A 17,586-nucleotide genomic window follows, 5' to 3' on the forward strand; every position below is an offset into this window, starting at 1 on the left:
GGGGATCCGAGCCGCAGGGGTGGCCGTGCGGGGAACCTACCTGGGCTGGCCATGATCCGGGGCTTGGGCGCCTTCACATCCCCGGCAGCGGCTCCTGGCTGGGGCTCTGGGGAGCTGCTGCCGCGGGACACTGGCTGCAGCCGGCAGCCGAGTGGGAATTTCCTCCTCTGGCCACTTCCGCCGCGAGGCAGCGCCGGGGGCTGCCGCCCTCCCCTCGCCGTGCCCGCCCCGCCTCAGGGGCCGGCTGGAGCCGCGGTCCCCCCCGGGGCAGAACCGCCTAGCGCCGGCTCCTTCCCTGCGAGCTCGGCCGAGCGCCACTGCCGACTCCTCTGCCGGCCCACCCCGCCAGCCCCCTAAGGCTCCCAGCCACCCCCCAGCCACGCTCCACTGGCTGCCTCAGTGCCCCGCTCCCAGCCCCGTCCGGCCCCCTGCAGGCAGGGCCGCCTCTCTCTGCAGCACGGAGCCACCAACAGACCCAGGCCTTTCCCTGCCCTGGCACTACCCTGGCATCGCAGCCGGGCTGGGCCCCCGAACCTCCCTTCCTGACTCCCCCAAAGTGGGCAGATCCCAGCCTTTGCCATCAGCGATGTTCCTGAGACCTTGTCTGTACAGCCAGGCGAACAAAGGGGACTCAGCTAGGTGGTGCAGTTCTCATCTGTGTGGGCACTTATCTCACACAGGGGGGGTCCTCTTCCGAAAGTGGGTGCCCAGGCATGCTTGAACTGAAAGAGCCTAAGCCTAAAGCCGAGATGCATCCCTGTAATTAAACGTCGCACTTTAAGCCAGTGTGGTTAAACCAACACATGCCCCTGTTCAGACCCTCTTGTTCTGGGTTAAGAAAGAGTGGCTTATTCTGCTTTTGTTTGAACTGATCTCCATTTCACTTTGACCAAGGTTATATCTACCATACATCTATGCCAGCATAGCCCTACCATGTAGGCACACATACACCAACCGAAGAGGGAATTCAGTGGGTCTAGGAACACCACCTCCCAGAACAATGTGAGCTATGCCAACCAGCAGAACCCTCTTCTGCCAGCCTAGCTGCACTGCACTGGGAGTTTTGTCAGCTAGGTCACAGAGGGGAGTGGATTTGGGTTTGATTTTTTTCAACCCTCTGACCAACAAGTTCTAAGTGTAAATAGGGCCTTAATTTAGGTCAATGAGGGGTCCGTTCAAACAAAACCAATATAAGCCACTCTTCGCCCCTGCAGCAGTCTGCAATGGTTTAACTATGCTGGTTTAAATCACCCCTTTATTTTAAATAGTAAGACTTAGGTAGACAAACTTCAGTACTCATCCCTTTCCTTGTGATGCTGTGCCCGGAAGAGCAGCAGTGGCATTGCGTATGTACAGAAAGTTTTGCTTTGGATTTTATTTCCAATGGAAGTACTGATTCCCTCATCTGACCTGATTCTCAGAGCATAGGTGCTGGAACCAGCAGTGGAGGGGATGCTGCAGCACCTCTGGCTTGAAATGGTTTCCATTATATCCAAGGTTTACAGTTTGCTTTAATGGTTCTCAGCACCCCCACTATACAAATTGTTCCAGCACCCCATCTCAGAGTGATGAGGATAATGAGGAGTAGGGTCACAGGTGCGGATGGGAAGGTTTCGGCAGCTGAAAGGAAGGTGGGAATATAAATAGGGCGCACGTTTCTCTGCAAATAAGAAGAGTTCTTGCTCACTGGCCTGCAGATTTGCCTCAGGAGAGGATGAATGCCTTGAATATTCAGGTTTATTGTGGCTGTATGGGGAAAGTAAGTGTAGGAAGTCAGCAAGCAGCATTCCCCTGCTTATGGGGATAGAGGGGAATTTGTCCTTCAGATGCACGTGCACTTGGCCTGTCTACCAATGTCATCATTTCAGCTACCAGGGAAGCTCCATCAGAAGTTTACAAAGAGCAGTGACCCCAAGACAAGGCCAGAAAGAACAGGACAGCCACATCAGACCCGTGATTAACGGTAAACAGCTCAAAGCCACTGCACATACTCATTCACTAGGCCTGAATTTGACTTAGTATCTGACTAAATGGTCCCGGTCTTTTAAACAGACACAAGACTTTCCTTCCCTTCCAGTCCTAAACTCTTGTGCAGTATTGTACCACCTCTCCTGTTTCCGTTCCACAGTGGTTGCATTTCAGAAGGAGATTTAGAAGCTGACAGAAGTCACTTCCAGTTTGTAAAGCCCATTAGGATGAAAGCACCTAGCCCTCCAGGGTGGAACTCTACTGGGGAGGGATTATGCTAGCAATTCATTAGTCCCAATGTTATATGTTTTTGTTCCAAATGAATAATCCTGGCCCAAGGAAAAGCAAATAGTGAGCAGTTTGTACATGAACAATACGACATTCACTCCCCTTCCCTCGCACAATTCACGGCTAAATTCTTGAGTACGCATTGCTCATCCCATATTCTGCATGGGAACTATTTACCTGTATGCTTCTCAGTCCCGTGCAGCGCTGCATGTTCCTTTCTAGCGCTGAGAGCGCCCTCATGTGTTGACAGGTGGTAGTTCATTAACAGAACTGGCCGCCCATTTAAGCCAACAAACATCTCTCTCCTCACCTTTCTTTTCTGGACGCTAAACATCTAACCCTGTTCTTCATGGGCAATCAGGGGAATCAGGAAAATGCATGGAATTAGCAATTCCTATGTGTCTGCTTGCCCGGGAGATGTTTGCCCCGTAACAGGAGAGTTAAAGAGGACCCATCCCAAGATCTTAGTCACCTCCTCCAGAAGGAATTCTTGGACTCCTGCATTCCTATTGCCACGGTGCTCCCATTAACTGTCAGTTATTACCCTTTGCATGAAGTACATCTTCCTCAGTTCCACCATTTCCTCACTTATAAATTACTTGACCTAAATTTGCCTCCTTACTCACTTGTCTCCATGAAGAATCAACCAGTCCCACACTAGAAGACCCCTTGGAAACACATCTGCTTTAATGTTGCTCAGTCTTGACTAACTCCGGCCACTCCTGATCTCCCCCTTTTAAGAAGAAGAGGCCTTTCCTCCTCTGTGATTTGCATGCACTGCAATCAAAAGCCAATCGGAAACGAAAGGAATGTGACCTGGGCATGTGTGGAATCCAAGTGAGCTAAAGGCCATGAAAGTGGAATAAAAGAAGGAACATTGAATCCTACTCACCAGCTGATGGTGTTTAGTAAGCTGGTATTCCCCTCACTTTGTGGGGCAGTGCATCACAATTATTGCCTCCATCTCTATCCCGCCTTAACTCAGTACTCTAAGCTGGTGCTAACCATAATGCTGGATTACGATCTCTCTTCCTCCCACCTCTGCAAGACTGCTTTCTGCCATTACAGTGTCAGCACTCTGTCAGTTGTCTCTTGCCTTTCGCCACTGCTTTCTCTATAGCCCAGCTCTCCAATCCCTAGTATGCAGAATCCTGCCAGCCACCTTATTGCACATAAAGAGAGGTGACCCCATGACAATCACATTTCAGTATTTCAAGATCTTGAGTCAAGATTCCCTCCTCCTTTTTAAAAAATGCTCAGATTTGTTGCAAACCAACCTCAGAAGTTCTATTCCACTCATCTCACACTGACCTCTCTCCCTTCTCATAATCCTGCTGCTGATAAGAAAGGTCTCTCTTGGTATCTCCATTCTGATCAACAGCTCTTTTCTAGTCTGAGAAGGAGCCATTCCTTCTCTCTTGCATATGCCTCCTTTGTTTCGGGTTTTTCTTGAACTCCATCAAGGACACTGAGCAATAGTTTGGCCTGAGATACTAAAGTAAAGTCTCACTTCAGAGATGTTAAAGGCTCCACAGAGTTAATCAGTACCATTTACTGACACTGATGTCAACCTCGTGGGAAGAAGGGATATGAGTAGAGTTGGTCAAAGTTTCCGATGGAATAATCCTGTTGGAAAATGCAGTTTTGTCTAAACTGAAATGTTTCAAGGGAATAAGTCAGCTGACAAGAGTTGACTGGAAAATAGCAATGAGTCATCTATGTTATATTAAAAAATTGGATATTATATTTAACATTTTATATTATGCATTGGCATTACTGAAAAAGCATTTTACCTTATCAAACCAATCTGATAGTCCTAAACTGAATTTTTTGGGGAATTTGTTCTCTGGGACATTTCAGCTTTTTGTTTCTATTTGAAACAAAAAATAAAAAATGTTGGAATCTTTTATGGAACAGAAATTCTCTTTTCCTACTAACTCTAGATACAGGTTCCCCCAATGGCCAAGAAACTGGTACAGGAAAAAAAAGAAGACTTACACATGTGCTGTGTAATATGGACACACCAGTAATGTCTAAGCAGAGTTAAGGTTGCAACTAAGGTTCTAATGAAAGGTAAATTTACCACCCTACTCTCCAGCAACATATTTAATTTTAATGTGAAAGATTAACTCCTAGTGGCAAGTAGTTTTGCTCTGGTTTAAGGAAACAGAGCAAGGAGTGTCAGATGAAGAATTAAGTGACTTGAAATTGGTAAGTATCTAACATTTTCCCGTGTGGGATAGATTAAATCTTTGCTTTGAGTCACAAGCTTTCACAATGACCTTGCATATAGGATAGTCTAAGATGAGTGAGCAGCAGTGAAGTAGTTTGGGTTGACATTTAGAAGCTAGGATCCAGAGTTAACTTACTATTAAGACCAATGTAGCAGTTTACACCTTAGCCATTATTTCAGACTGTCCTTCTACAGACTCGGGAGATGGGACTGCATTATGGTTGCATTCAGAAGAGTTTCTTGGCTGAACATCATCAAGGTTCTTTCTTTGTTGCCTTTCTGCAGAACAGGAATAGATGTCCAGGGCCTTGCAGGTCAGCTTTCTAGCGGAGAAGTTATTGATGTGGAGTATGAGTATATTCTACATGTAATTTGTTTATTTTCACATACACTTGTCCTAGAACAGAGATTTGTCAAACAGCATGCAGGCAAAGCCCTCACCCAGAAAGCCCAGCCCAACACTAGTGTTTGGTTTCCAAGGAATAACTGTGCCACAAACAGAGAGGAAACTCTCCTGCTGCTCTGCCCAGGAATTTGCAGAGCCCAAAACCATGCCACACAGCATGTCTGCCCAAGACTGACAATTTGCTTTCACACTAAGAAAGGACTCAGGAGAATACAATCACCTGATAATGCCTACTATAACAGTATAGAAGAAAGAAAATAAGCATAAAGGGAACCATAGCTCCATTAAACTCAGTCCTGTGATGCCAAGTGTTGGGCCCAGCCTTCCCAAAGACATTCCCTCCTCCAGCTCCCAAGTGGCCACTCTTACAGCCTCTCTCCTGAGCACTTGTGCAAGGGAAGGTGGGAGGCTGAGCTCAAGTCAACCTCTTGTTCAATGAGAACAGCTGTGACTTATCTATATGCAAAGTTGCACCAGTTTAACTTCAGGTGTTATTTTAAAACAGATGTGGTTTAATTAGTGCAAAAGGCTACATGGACTGGACACCTGTTGTGGTTTAGCTTAAACCTGCTCTGAATCATTTCAAGCTAAACCAAAATAAGTGTCCACACAGGGTCTTAACTCAAATGGGTCAAGTTTCTCTGTAGGCAAAGCCTTAGGGTATGTCTACACTGCAATTAAAAACCCGCTGTTGGCCCATGGCAGCTGACTCAGGCTCATGGGGCTTGGGCTAAAAGGCTGTTTAACTGTGGTGTAGACATTCGGGCTTGGGCTGGAGCCTGGACTGTAGGACCCTGCAAGATGGGAGGATCCCAGCACTTGGGCTGAAGCCCGAGCCTGAAGGTCTACCCTGCAATTAACAGCCCCTTACCCCGAGCCCCTTGAGCATGAGTCAGCTGGCACAGGCTTGTCATGGGTGTCTAACTGAAGTGTAGACGTACTCTTAGTGACCCTGCCAGGGAATTTAACTTCTGCTCCTATTCCACCCCTATACTGGAAGCCAAATTAGATGATTTACATTAAAAGCCGGGAAATGCTGAAGCCAAGGAAGTTGGAGGGACTTTCCAAGTTTCTTTAATCTGCTGTTTGTGCAGTGGTGGGGAGAAGGACAGAAACTTACTTCTTTTACTGTTGATGCACTGGATCATCTCCCTACAGCATCTCTGAGATTGTCTGTACCACCCATGTCCTCCTGGACATAATCTGACTGTGCCAATGGCAACTTCCTATTGGATTCAGTGTTAGTGATATATAAAACCATTTAAAAACTTTATCTCCTACCTTCTGCCGCATCAGTAGATTGTAGAAGACCTTTATTACACTTCTTACCACCACCATCACCCTGCCTCTCATGCAGAAGGGCAAGAACCCTGCTCTCAATGTAAATGCAATGGGCTGGGGAGAAGACCAGCTATCCTTACAGCTGGGGCAGCAATGGGACTTGCTACTTTGGCAGAGGTGGGGTTGCACACTGCTTTCAGAGGGAAGAGTTGAAGGCACCTTACACCAAATGTTCCTGGTCTCCCCTCCATGAGCAGGATGTCTCTGGTGCCACTGCATAGCATCACTGCTCCTCTACCGTAATGGAGAGCCAGTAATACAATGCAGCGGTTCAAGACTTTGGTATTAATCTGCAGCTTCCTTTAAGGGTTTTGCACTCCTTTCACCTCTACTTCCTTGACTTCTGTTTTGCCTATGGCTGCATTTCCATTGTGGGAGTGACTCTTAATCTACATTTGGCACAGAGACGCATGTAACTGGTCTGACACATTCCTGCTTCCATCAGTGTAGCCAGATTAGTCAGGCTCCATCTGCAGGTTTGTTCAAAGAGGAGCCTCTCCACAAAGGGGTGTTTCGAGTTTTGATTTTATGGAATGGATAAGGTCTGGAGTCAGACTTTGGCTCTGTACTAGGTCCTGAGTCAAGCACTGACCATTCCCCTTCACCCTCAGTCCCAGGCAAGCACAATAACTGCCCCAATCTCCCTACCCCAAGCAGATATTTTCTTTGTAGATCATCAGGGTAACCTTGTTTTGAGTGTGGTGTGCCTGGCTAGTCAGCCAATCAGAGTCTTCATACCCATACCCAACAGCATTCCTTTCATATGGGGAAACTGCCAAGGCGCTAGTGTGATGTCACAAAGAATAAGCTTCTGATCTATCAGAGAGGGAACAATTCATGTTAGTTGTGGATCAAGGTATTGACATGCCACCTGTAAATGCTCTTCCTTCTGGGCAGCACTTTGTACCAATTCCCAATCAGTGCCACAACACTCCTAAAATAAGAAACTGACATCTAGGGTACGTCTACAGTACGAAATTAATTCGAACTTATTTTATTCAAATTTTCAGAAGTGATTTTATACATTCGGTGTTGTGTGTCCCCACTAAAGTGCGTGAATTCAGCAGAGTGCGTCCACAGTACCGAGGCTAGCATTGAATGTCAGAGGGGTGCACTATGGGAAGCTATCCCACAGTTCATTCAATCTCTGCCGCGCATTGGAATTGTGGGTTAAGCTCCCAGTGCATGATGGGAAAAAAACATTCTCGTGGCTGTTTCTGGGTGTGTGCTGTCACTCGCGCCTCCCTCCATGAAACCTACAGCAGAGGCCATACTACCAGCAGATGGTGCAGCACGGTGCACTGCTTGTCTCCTGGTACTATAAATCCACCTCGCATGTCCTTTTGTCTTTCTACTCTTTCATCTAACCATTTCCCACCTTTTTTCGGCTACCGTGAACAGAACTGCACAGCTTCTGATGCTTTTTCCATGTTGTCTGTTCTGGGCTCCTGTGGAAGCTACAGAAGGCAACAATTCCCCATGTTTTTTCAGCCATCGTGAACAGAGCTGCACAGCTTCTGCCACTTTTTCTGTGTTGTCTGTCCTGGGCTCCCGTGGAAGCTACAGAAGGCAACAATTCCCCGTCGTTTTTCAGCCATCGTGAACAGAGCCGCACGGCTTCCGCTGTAGACTCTGCTCACGTTTCCACCGCAAACTCTGCTCTCCTGCTCTTGCAGCTCTAATGAGCTTCCCGAATCCATGAAAGCTACAGAAGACAATCATTTACTACCTTTTATCGGCCACTGAGCAGCTCGTTTCGCGCCCTTTTTCCAGGATTACCCGTGCAGGCGCCATAGCGCAGCAAACATGGAGCTCACTCAGATCTCTGCTGCAGTTTTGACCATTCTAAATACCTCGCGCATTATCCAGCAGTATGTGCAGTACCTGCAAAACCCAGACGAGGAAGCGACAACAACGCAATTACTATACCGATGAGGACATGGACACAGACGTTCCTAGAAGCATGGCATGTGGCGATTGGGAGATTATGGTAGCATTAGGCCTGGTTCATGCCATAGAAAACCGATTCTGGGCCTGGGAAACAAGCACAGACTGGTGGGACCACATAGAGTTGCAGGTCTGGGATGATTCGCAGTGGCTGCGAAACTTTCATATGCGTAAGGCCACTTTCATGGAACTTTGTGACTTGCTGTCTTCTGCCCTGAAGCACAAAGACACCAGAATGAGAGCAGCCCTCACAGTTGAGAAGCAAGTGGCCATAGCACTGTGGAAGCTTGCAATGCCTGACAGCTACCAGTCAGTTGGGAATCATTGGAGTGGGCAAATCTACTGTGGGGGCTGCAGTGCTGCAAGTAGCCAACGCAATCATTGACCAACTGCTATCAAGGGTAGTGACTCTGGGAGACATGCAGACCATTGTGGATGGCTTTAATACGCTGGGGTTCCCCAACCGCGGTGGGGCGATAGATGGAACGCATATCCCTATCTTGGCTCCGGGACACCAGGGTGGCCAGTACATAAACTGCAAGGGGGACTTTTCCATGGTGCTGCAAGCACTGGTGGATCACAAGGGACGTTTCACCAGCGTCAACGTGGGATGGCCGGGAAAGGAGCATGACACTTGCATCTTCAGGATATTTCAAAAGCTGCAGGAAGGGACTTACTTCCCAGACCAGAAAATTGCTGTTGGGGATGTTGAAATGCCTATAGTTATCCTTGGGGACCCAGCCTACCCCTTAATGCCATCACTCATGAAGCCGTACACAGGCACCCTGGACAGTAGTAAGGAGCAATTCAACTATAGGCTGAGCAAGTGCAGAATGGTGGTAGAATGTGCTTTGCGATGTTTGAAAGTACGCTGGCGCAGTTTACTGACTTGGTTAGATCTCAGCACAACCAATATTCCAGTTGTAATTACTGCTTGTTGTGTGCTACACAATCTCTATGAGAGTAAGAGGAAGACATTTATGGTTGGGTGGGAGGTTAAGGCAACTCGCCTGGCAGACAGTTTCACACAGCCAGACAACAGGGCGATTAGAAGAGAGCAGCAGAGCGTGCTGTGCATCAGAGAAGCTTTGAAAGCCAGTTTCATGACTGCTCAGGGAACGGTGTGACAGTTGTGTTTGTTTCTCTTGAAGATACCCGCCCCATATATATATGAAAGGAAATAAAGTCTAAATTGTTTAAAAATTGTTCTTTATTATTTGTTGCACAACGCATTGAGAGAAATCAGAAGGCAGACCGGGTGGAGGAGGAGGGAAGGACAAGTCGAGAAACCAAATCAAAAGTTCACATATGCCAGCTTTCTGCTGCTTGGGCGATCCTCTGGGGTTTAGTGTGTGGGTCCCCGTAGCCTCCACTCTCGTGTTCTTGGGCATCTAGATGAGGAGGCTATGGAACTTGGGGAGGAAGGAGGGCGGTTATACAAGGGCTGCATCGGCAGTCTGTGGTCTTGCTGCCTTTCCCGCATTAGATCCACCATACAGTGGAACGTATCAGTTTGCTCCCCCATTAGCTTGACCATAGCATCCTGGCTGCTCTCATTGCATGTGTCACTCCTCTTTTCGTGTTTCTATAATGCTTTACGGGACTCCGCAATTGTTTGCCTCCATGCATTCAGCTAGGCCCTAACAGTGCAAGAGGACTGCATGAACTCGGCGAACATGTCTTCCCAAATTCATTTTTTCTGCCTTCTAATCTGGACCAGCCTCTGAGCAGGGATGAGCCGTTTAAACTATACGTGAACAGCCCAGCCCAGCTGGGTTTTCCCCCCGCCCCCACACTGCATGGCTCTGATCAGGCTCTCACTCACCAAAAGTACCTTCTACAGGGTCATGGTCTGGAAGCCCGCATTGGGAGTGGGGGAGGCTATTGGCTCCAGTGTTAAGAATAGTTCCTGGCTAGGGGGAAAACGGATTCCTCACTTGCCGCCTGTGCACTGTCCTCCTCCTCCTGCTCTTCGTCCTCCAATGACTCTTCCTCCTCGCTGCGTGCAACTCCCCCCCTTGCAGGTGTCCATTGACAGTGGTGGGGTAGTGGTGGTGTCACCCCCCATAATTGCATGGATCTCACGGTAGAAGTGGAATGTATGGTGCTGTGACCCAGAGCACCCATTTGTCTCCCTGGCTTTTTGGTATGCTTGCCTGAGCTCCTTAATTTTTGTACGACATTGTTCTGTGACCCTGGAGTAGCCTCTTTCTGTCATGGCCCTGGAGACTTTAGCATACATATTTGCATTCCTTTTTTTGGAACATAGTTCTGCCATAACAGACTCGTCTCCCCAACATGCAATGAGTTCCAGTACCTCCCGTTCGGACTGTGCTGGAGCTCATCTGCGAATCCAGGACTGCGTGATCTCTTGTGATGGTGGACTCTGCATGGTCGACTGTGATGGTGGACTGTGCTGACGGTCACCTGTGCTGATAGTGACCAAATAGGAAATGAAATTCAAAAGTTCCCAGGGCTTTTCCTGCCCACCTGGCTAATGCATCGGAGTTGACAGTGTAGTCCAGAGCGGTCACAAGGGAGCATTCTGGGATAGCTCCTGGAGGCCAATAACATTGAATTGCATCCACAATACCTTTAACCCTGGATTGCGATCTCAATTTAAGTGCTACTCCACTTGCTGAGGTGGAGTACAGAAATTGATTTAAAGAGCCCTTTAAATCGAAAAAGCCGGTTTGGTCATGTGGACAGAATCATTTTTTTTTTCCGAATTAACTGGGCTAATTCCGAAATAACAGACTACTGTAGACCAGGCCCTAGATTTGGGCCTTAACCAAAACCACAGGTCTGGATTCTTATACTTTGGTTCAAAGCTCAGATCTCTAACAAGCTGGTCCCAAGGGTTAGGGAAAGCCAAGGGTTAGATCTTGAATTCAAATGCCCTCCTCCCAGTCCATGAGGTTTTTGGTTTGGACCGGACTAGAGTTAAGTTCAGATCTAGGATGTCAGTTGTTCAGGCCCATTTCTATCTGCACAGATCAGTTTTGTGATGGACGACTAGACTCTCCCAACTCAAATGTAACTTTCAATCAACATGTCAGAATTTAAACATCGGAAAACTGCCCAGTTAAAGCCTCGCTTTATAGGATCAGATCCAAGAGCAGCTTGAGTTAGGTGTTTGGCTGCTCATAATTTCACTTTTGGCTTTTGGAGGCAGATTTGCCTGCTGACTAGAGCAGGGTACAGGGATTCAGGACACCTGGGCTCTGTTCTGAGCTCTGCCAATGACTGCCTAGGCAGTGTTGACATATCAGGACTTTGTGCTAGTGTCAGGCTGGGAAGCAGGTTTCCCTTCCTCTCATGTGTATTGTAAAATTTGATCAATTTTGTCAAGTGCTCTGAGGTCTTTTAAAGGTATGATACAACATGAACCATTAACTCTTTGGGATTAGTTACAAACTGCTCAGGCTTGGAAAGAGCTGCTGCCTACAGAACTCATGCCCTTTATGTGTCTCAGCTGAGTATCCAAACCCACATCTTCACCCCCAAAATAATGACTTGCATTTTATGTGGTGCTCTAACCCAGGAAAATCCCAAAGGGCTTCACAAACTAGAGGCCACAGCCTCATTACTTCTTCTTTTATGGTGCCACTCTAGGGTTATTCAGCTTTCGCCAGGGGCCAAACTGGGAGCAGCGTGGTCAGGACCATCCCTGGGGGGTGCGGGGTCTGGGGCAGAAGTGATGGATTCATCTCTTCCAGGACTGACGGTGCCATCCAATCGCAAGGGGGCCCCCAAAGCATGGGGCGCAGAGTGGTTGCTCCGATTTCCCCTACCCAAGGGACGGCTCTGGGTGTAGTGATCTTTCAAGCTCTACCCACATGGACACTGCTCACAATTGATTGTGCACATCTTCATGATCTTCCCTCTGGTTTCTTATGCACCCTGAGAGCCAGTGACATGTAACAGTGCTGACATTTAAAATATTAGCCTTAGGCCTCTGAGGCACGCTCTGCAATGAACCAGGAAATCTCTGTATTTTCTATGAATGCAGTCCGTGCCTCTGTGTTTGTTTGATGATGAGTTACTTGCTGGTGAGCTAGATCCAATGGGGTTGTTAAAGGAATCACGCAGGGAAGGTAAAACAACAGCCTAGAGACGGAGCATTCCAACAAACACAATAGCCACGTTTATAGCCTGGTGAGAATTCAGCCCCAATTCTGGGGACAGAGCCTGTTTTGCCCAGACTGGGAAGAGAAATCAGAGGGAACACTGAGCTATTGCACTGTAGCCATCCTGCCCGAGGGCAGTCAGGCCTAGTGGTAGAAGCAAGGGTTCGGCCTACTGGTTAGAGATGGGTGCAAGGTGGGCAGTGTCCAGGAAATGAGCTGAAAGTCAGCTCCAGAGGGACAGAAGCCAAATGCAGAGCTGAGGGGTGAAGTGGAGTCGTAAGGCAGAGGCAGAGCCAGGGAGCAAAACCAGAAGTCTGAAGGTGGTGGGGAGCAGAGCAGGAGCAGGGAGTGGAACAAGGGAAAGCACAGGTGCACATTGTTGAGCAGCCACTGATCTGCTGTGGGGGGCCAGGCTTATAAGCAGGGCTGCTAAACCAGCCGGCAATCAGGGGTTGTGACCGCTCCGTCAGTTCCAAAGCAGTGCAAAGGGGCTCACCGTTGCCTAACAATGGAGTTAGTCAAGGAGTAGGCCAGCAGCTGGTCCTAGCTGGTCTAGTTCAGGACACACAGGCCCCTAGGGCCTGGAAGAGGGTGGGGGTTAGGGTTAAGGTTAGGGTTAGGAAGCATCACTGAGAGCTGTCATGCTGGCCAGGGAGCACATGGTGAGGGCAGTCTGCTGCTGTCAGCCAGAAAAGGGACTTACTTGGGCTGAGCGGGAGCTTACAAAAGCTGAGAAGCAACGATTAACGTGGGAGACTCGTGTGTCTAAGGCTTTGCTTTATGCGCTTTGTACCTTTGGGGAAATGAATACACAATGTTTTGTTCTGCTGCCGCCATTTTTGAGTCGCTGTAGGCAGCCACTGTTCACAGATCCCTGGCGTAACATGGGCTCACAGACACCAAACACAGCTGGGCCTGTCGTGTTAACATGGTTGGGAACTGGGGGGCTGCAGCCCAGAGATCCAGTCCCAGAGTGGCTGGACCGTGTGGTTCCACCCAGAGGGAGGGGCAGGAAACCAGGCCTGGCACCTGAGAGGTGCTCTTGAGAGGGACTAAAAGGGGTCTAGGTCACAATTTGCCCTGTAACCATGAAGTCCCCATTGGAATCAGTGGGGCAGCTGCACTTTCAGAGCCATTGTGTCAAGTTCTACAAACTTGGGCCAATGTCACTGCAATCATTAGCCTCTAGAGCATGAGCTGGGATCTCACAACCATGACACGTAGACACTTTCAATGAACGCTTAGATTCTGGCTAACAGAACAGCCTGATGAAAGAAGTGGCAAGACTCCATTCTGCTGCATACAGGCCCAATCTGAGCCCCGATTTTAACAAGTGCATTTGTTATACACCAGAGCATGACTTACCCCACCTCAGCAGAGCAACCTGGAGCTTTTATCAAGCAGTTGCCATGAGAGGTCTGAAGGGTGAAACATGGGTTTTTCCTTCTGATCTGGGACTAAGAAATAACCCCTAAGAAACTTACAAATTTCACCCCTTAGTCCTCAAACAACTATGAGTTTTTTCCAGCCCCTGCTTAGCCTGGCTAGTTTTAAGACAAGGGAAAGTGGATTTTGTCCCTGCCCCCAATTTTTAGAACTGATCCAAACCACAACTGGGCTGCTGACGCAAAAGTTGCTGCAGCACGGTTTGGACTTCTCTGGATCATTCCCCGCTGGCATTGCTCAGACTCAGAGCACTGTGACCAGGGCCGGTGCAACCATTTAGGTGACCTAGGCAGTCGCCTAGAGCACTGGGATTTGGGGGGCGCCATTTTCTTCAGCAGCAACCGCAGTGGCCAGATCTTCGGCCGCCCCTGTCACCGCCAGCATTTAGGCGGAGGGAGCTGCGGCAGGGGAGCGCAGGGAGGGCCGGCTGCAGCAAGTGGGGGGGGGGCAGCATGCAGGGGAACTCCCCTCCCCAGCTCATCCCTGCCCCACTTCCTCCCTGAGCACGCCGTGGCTGCTTCACTTCTCCTGCCTCCCAGGCTTGTGGCACCTAAGTTGATTGGCGCCACAAGCCTGGGAAGCAGGAGAAGTGAAGCGGCCACAGCATGCTAGGGGAGGATGCAGGGCAGAGGTGAGCTGCTTCACTTCTTCCGCCTCCAAAGCTTGCGGCGCCAATCAGCTTAGGCGCCACAAGCCTGGGAGGCGGAAGAAGTGAAGCAGTGACAGCGTGCTCGGGGTGCTCGTGTGCGGAGCAGGGGTGAGCTGCAGTAGGGGGGGGTGCCTCAGGGTGCAGGGTGGGGGATGGCGAGCTGCCACAAGGGGGGCACCTCAGGGCGGAGGGGGGGAGCTGCTGCGGGAGGGGCGCCTCAGGGCAGGGGTGCAGGGGGGGAAGGGCGCAAGGTGGAAGTTTTGCCTAGTGTGTGAAACATCCTTGCACCGGCCCTGACTGTGACACATTGCCAGAGTGGGGATCTAGGGGGCATACGACATCTTCCTCTGTCTTTCAGCCTGCCCAGCAAGGGAATGGGGATGCTTGATACTTCTCCTCCCCATCTCATGGAGACAAGAGAAAAGCAAGAAATCCCCAGTACCTCCCAGCAGCGAGGTGGGTGGAACCAGGGGTTCCTTCTCTCAGTAACTTTAGCAGGAGACAAGAACGCTCCAGCCCAGAGAAGGGAAGAGAAGAGGGACTGAGAAGAAAGGACGCTAGGGCAATGGGAGAAGTTCAGAGGACTAGCATAAAATGTCCCATATTTTTTTCTTGTTTCAGAGATCTGTGTCTCCCATTGCAGCGTTGGGAGCAGTACTGGCACGATATAGAAGTGGCATTAGCTTTGATGTCCTGGCACTCCCTCTGCTGGCTGACAACACCAGAGAAAGAAGCAAAGTTGGGTAGAGGCTACAAAGGGAGCAGAACCAATGAAGCATGAGAGAAGGAAACACTCACTAAGCCAGGGAAAAAGAATGATAGAAGGGCAGTGACTAGAGATGTATGCACTGTGAGTGTTGTGTGTATCACATACTCCTGGTGCTTCATTGACAGTTAGTCATTGCTGAGAAGCTACTTTTAAGGGGAAGTACAGATCAGCAGCAAGGCATCACCCCTTCATGGCCTTTGAGATGAAACAACCACAGCATGATCTGAACTGAACTCAGAGGCAAGTGCTATAGGCAGCCCAAGTTTGGACAATTGAGAGGACAGGAACCATTCAGCAGAGCAGTGGCCTCTCCTGTGGCCGGGCCTGGGGTTTGTCCTTCTCCTCCTCGCAGTTTTGGATGGGGGTCTTTGCTCTGTGGGGCTCACTCACTTCTGTAACCAACTTGCTGAGGCCAGTCTGAGGCTTCACCCCTACTGATGTTAATGGGAGTGACAGCCATTTTGGCAAAGGGCAAAATTTCACAAGTAGGCAGAAATCAGAAGATCCAGACTTGAGCCCTTACAAGCCCCAATAGCACAGCCCAGCCTCATTAACATTTTCCAGAGTGACTATCAACTTGGGGTGCCCAACCAGCTTCCTTTGGTGGGGCTGATTCAGGGAGCAGTCACCCAGCACTTCCTGAAGACCAGGCCTCTTTGAAGTGTCAAGTCGGGTACCCATAATCTGGTGTCGCTGCTGAAAATCTTGGCCTTGACCTCTCTGACTCAGTTCTGCCCTTCATCAGAGGGGGTGAACTGCCACCTTCTCAGGGAAGTTGCCAGCTCAGCAGAGTTTGAGAACCCCACTTTGCCAGCACATAACGCTGACTCAGCCCAGTGCTCCGTCCCAGCCAGCGGTGGATCAGCCACAGAGATTGGTGGCTCTGCTACTGCCTTGGCTGACAGCTGGATCTTTTTAGCTCTGGCTGTGGTGTTGCCAATTCTTGGGATTTGTTTCACGAGTGAGGGGAAGGGGATAGGGCTAGGCCTGGATCTCATCCCGCCATGATTCAAGAAGCTCCAGCCTATTTGCAAAATTCAGCCCTGCAAGAAAACAGGCAGTCTCTCCCCTCTGCTTCCCATCCTCACAGGAGAGAGCTAAACTGACCAGCAGCTCCGGGCAATTCCCTCCCTTCACTCCCAGAGCAATGGGACAGCATCTCTCCTTCTCCCTCATTGCAACACCTAGTTTGGAAAGGGGACCCTGCTGCAGCCCTGTGAAGAACTGCAGGAGCTAGAGGAGGAGGAGCAAAGGTGAGGATGGGGGGGGAGCAGAAGCAGGACTGATCGGAGCTGGGAGCTGGGCAGATGTGGGACTGGGGCAGATGTAGCAACTGGGTGCAGCACTGGTATGGGTGCAGAACTGATGAGGGGAGTGGGGGACAAACAGAGTGCATGTGACAGGCCAATGCATGGGCAGAATGGGTGTGGGAACTAGGAAGACTGGACTGATTTGGAGGTGAGGGGGGGCAGAATTAATTGCTGAGTAGGGGACAGGCAGATGAGGGCAGAAGATAATTCCCAATGATTACTGCCGCTCCAGGAGTGGGGTAGAGTTAAGGGTTGTGGGCAGTACCTTAACTCTGAATTGCCTGGTTCTTTTAGTTGGAGTTTTGCTGAACTCAAGGTTCTGGAAGGGCACGAGATACCACGACAGCTCAAGCAGCAGGGGCCAGAACCACCATGGTAAAAAGTAGTGGGTGCTCAGAACCCACCAGCCACAGTTCTTTGGTGGGGCCCTGCTGATCAGCTGTTTGGCATTGGGGGAGGGGCTTGAGGGACAGCAGCAAGCCACAGGCAGGTGGGGGGCTTGGGGAGGGGGAGGAGCGGGAGTGGGAAGAGACAGTGAGGTAGTGGCCTCAGGGGAGGGGGCAAGGGAAGAGGTGGCTCAAAGGTGGGGTGTCAGGGGAAGGAAATGAATTGGGGTAGGGCCTCGGGGCAGAGGAGGAGTGGAGCACCCCCAGGGGAAAATAAAAGTCAGTGCCTGTGTGGACGGCAACACTGATTGCTGCAGCCGTGCTGGGGTCAGGGGGAATTCAACAATCAGGAGACCAGCCAAGAACAGAAGAGAATCTTTCTTTAAAAGAATGAATGATTTGGGGGTCAAATCTCAAGATTCGGGGCGAGGTGTTACTCATGACTTCTGAGTTCTTGAGATTGGCAGTGCTGGGTTTACGCCTTAAGATCTTGTGGCACTAAGTTTGATCCCCACCACCAAGAACCCACACAGGGGTGCAGTTTTAAATCCTCCCACCAGAACCCAGAGTATTATGGGTCAGAGCTGTGCTCCAGCTCCCCCTTAATTAAGGTGACCAGATGTCCTGATTTTATAGGGACAGTGCTGATATTTAGGATTTTTTTTATATAGGCTTCTATTCCTCCCCCTCCCCCCTGATTTTTCACACTTGCT

At 49.6% G+C, this 17,586-nt stretch overlaps 1 protein-coding gene across 2 annotated transcripts in view; it reads right to left on the reverse strand.

The window, feature by feature from the left end:
• The window catches only part of PIK3AP1 (phosphoinositide-3-kinase adaptor protein 1), a 79,493-nt gene extending 79,323 nt beyond the window's left edge, over nt 1-170 (reverse strand). The window contains exon 1 of one of the 2 annotated variants that reach the window (XM_032778205.2): nt 41-170. In XM_032778205.2, coding sequence (XP_032634096.1) covers nt 41-53 — 13 coding nt within the window. In that variant the 5' untranslated portion in view covers nt 54-170. The remainder of the gene's footprint in view (nt 1-40) is intronic. The other variant, XM_032778206.2, reaches the window with a different exon arrangement.
• Nucleotides 171-17,586: the final 17,416 nt, after the last annotated feature.

This window comes from Chelonoidis abingdonii, chromosome 16, assembly GCF_003597395.2.
Source record: "Chelonoidis abingdonii isolate Lonesome George chromosome 16, CheloAbing_2.0, whole genome shotgun sequence".
In the NCBI taxonomy this organism is placed as follows: domain Eukaryota; kingdom Metazoa; phylum Chordata; order Testudines; family Testudinidae; genus Chelonoidis; species Chelonoidis abingdonii.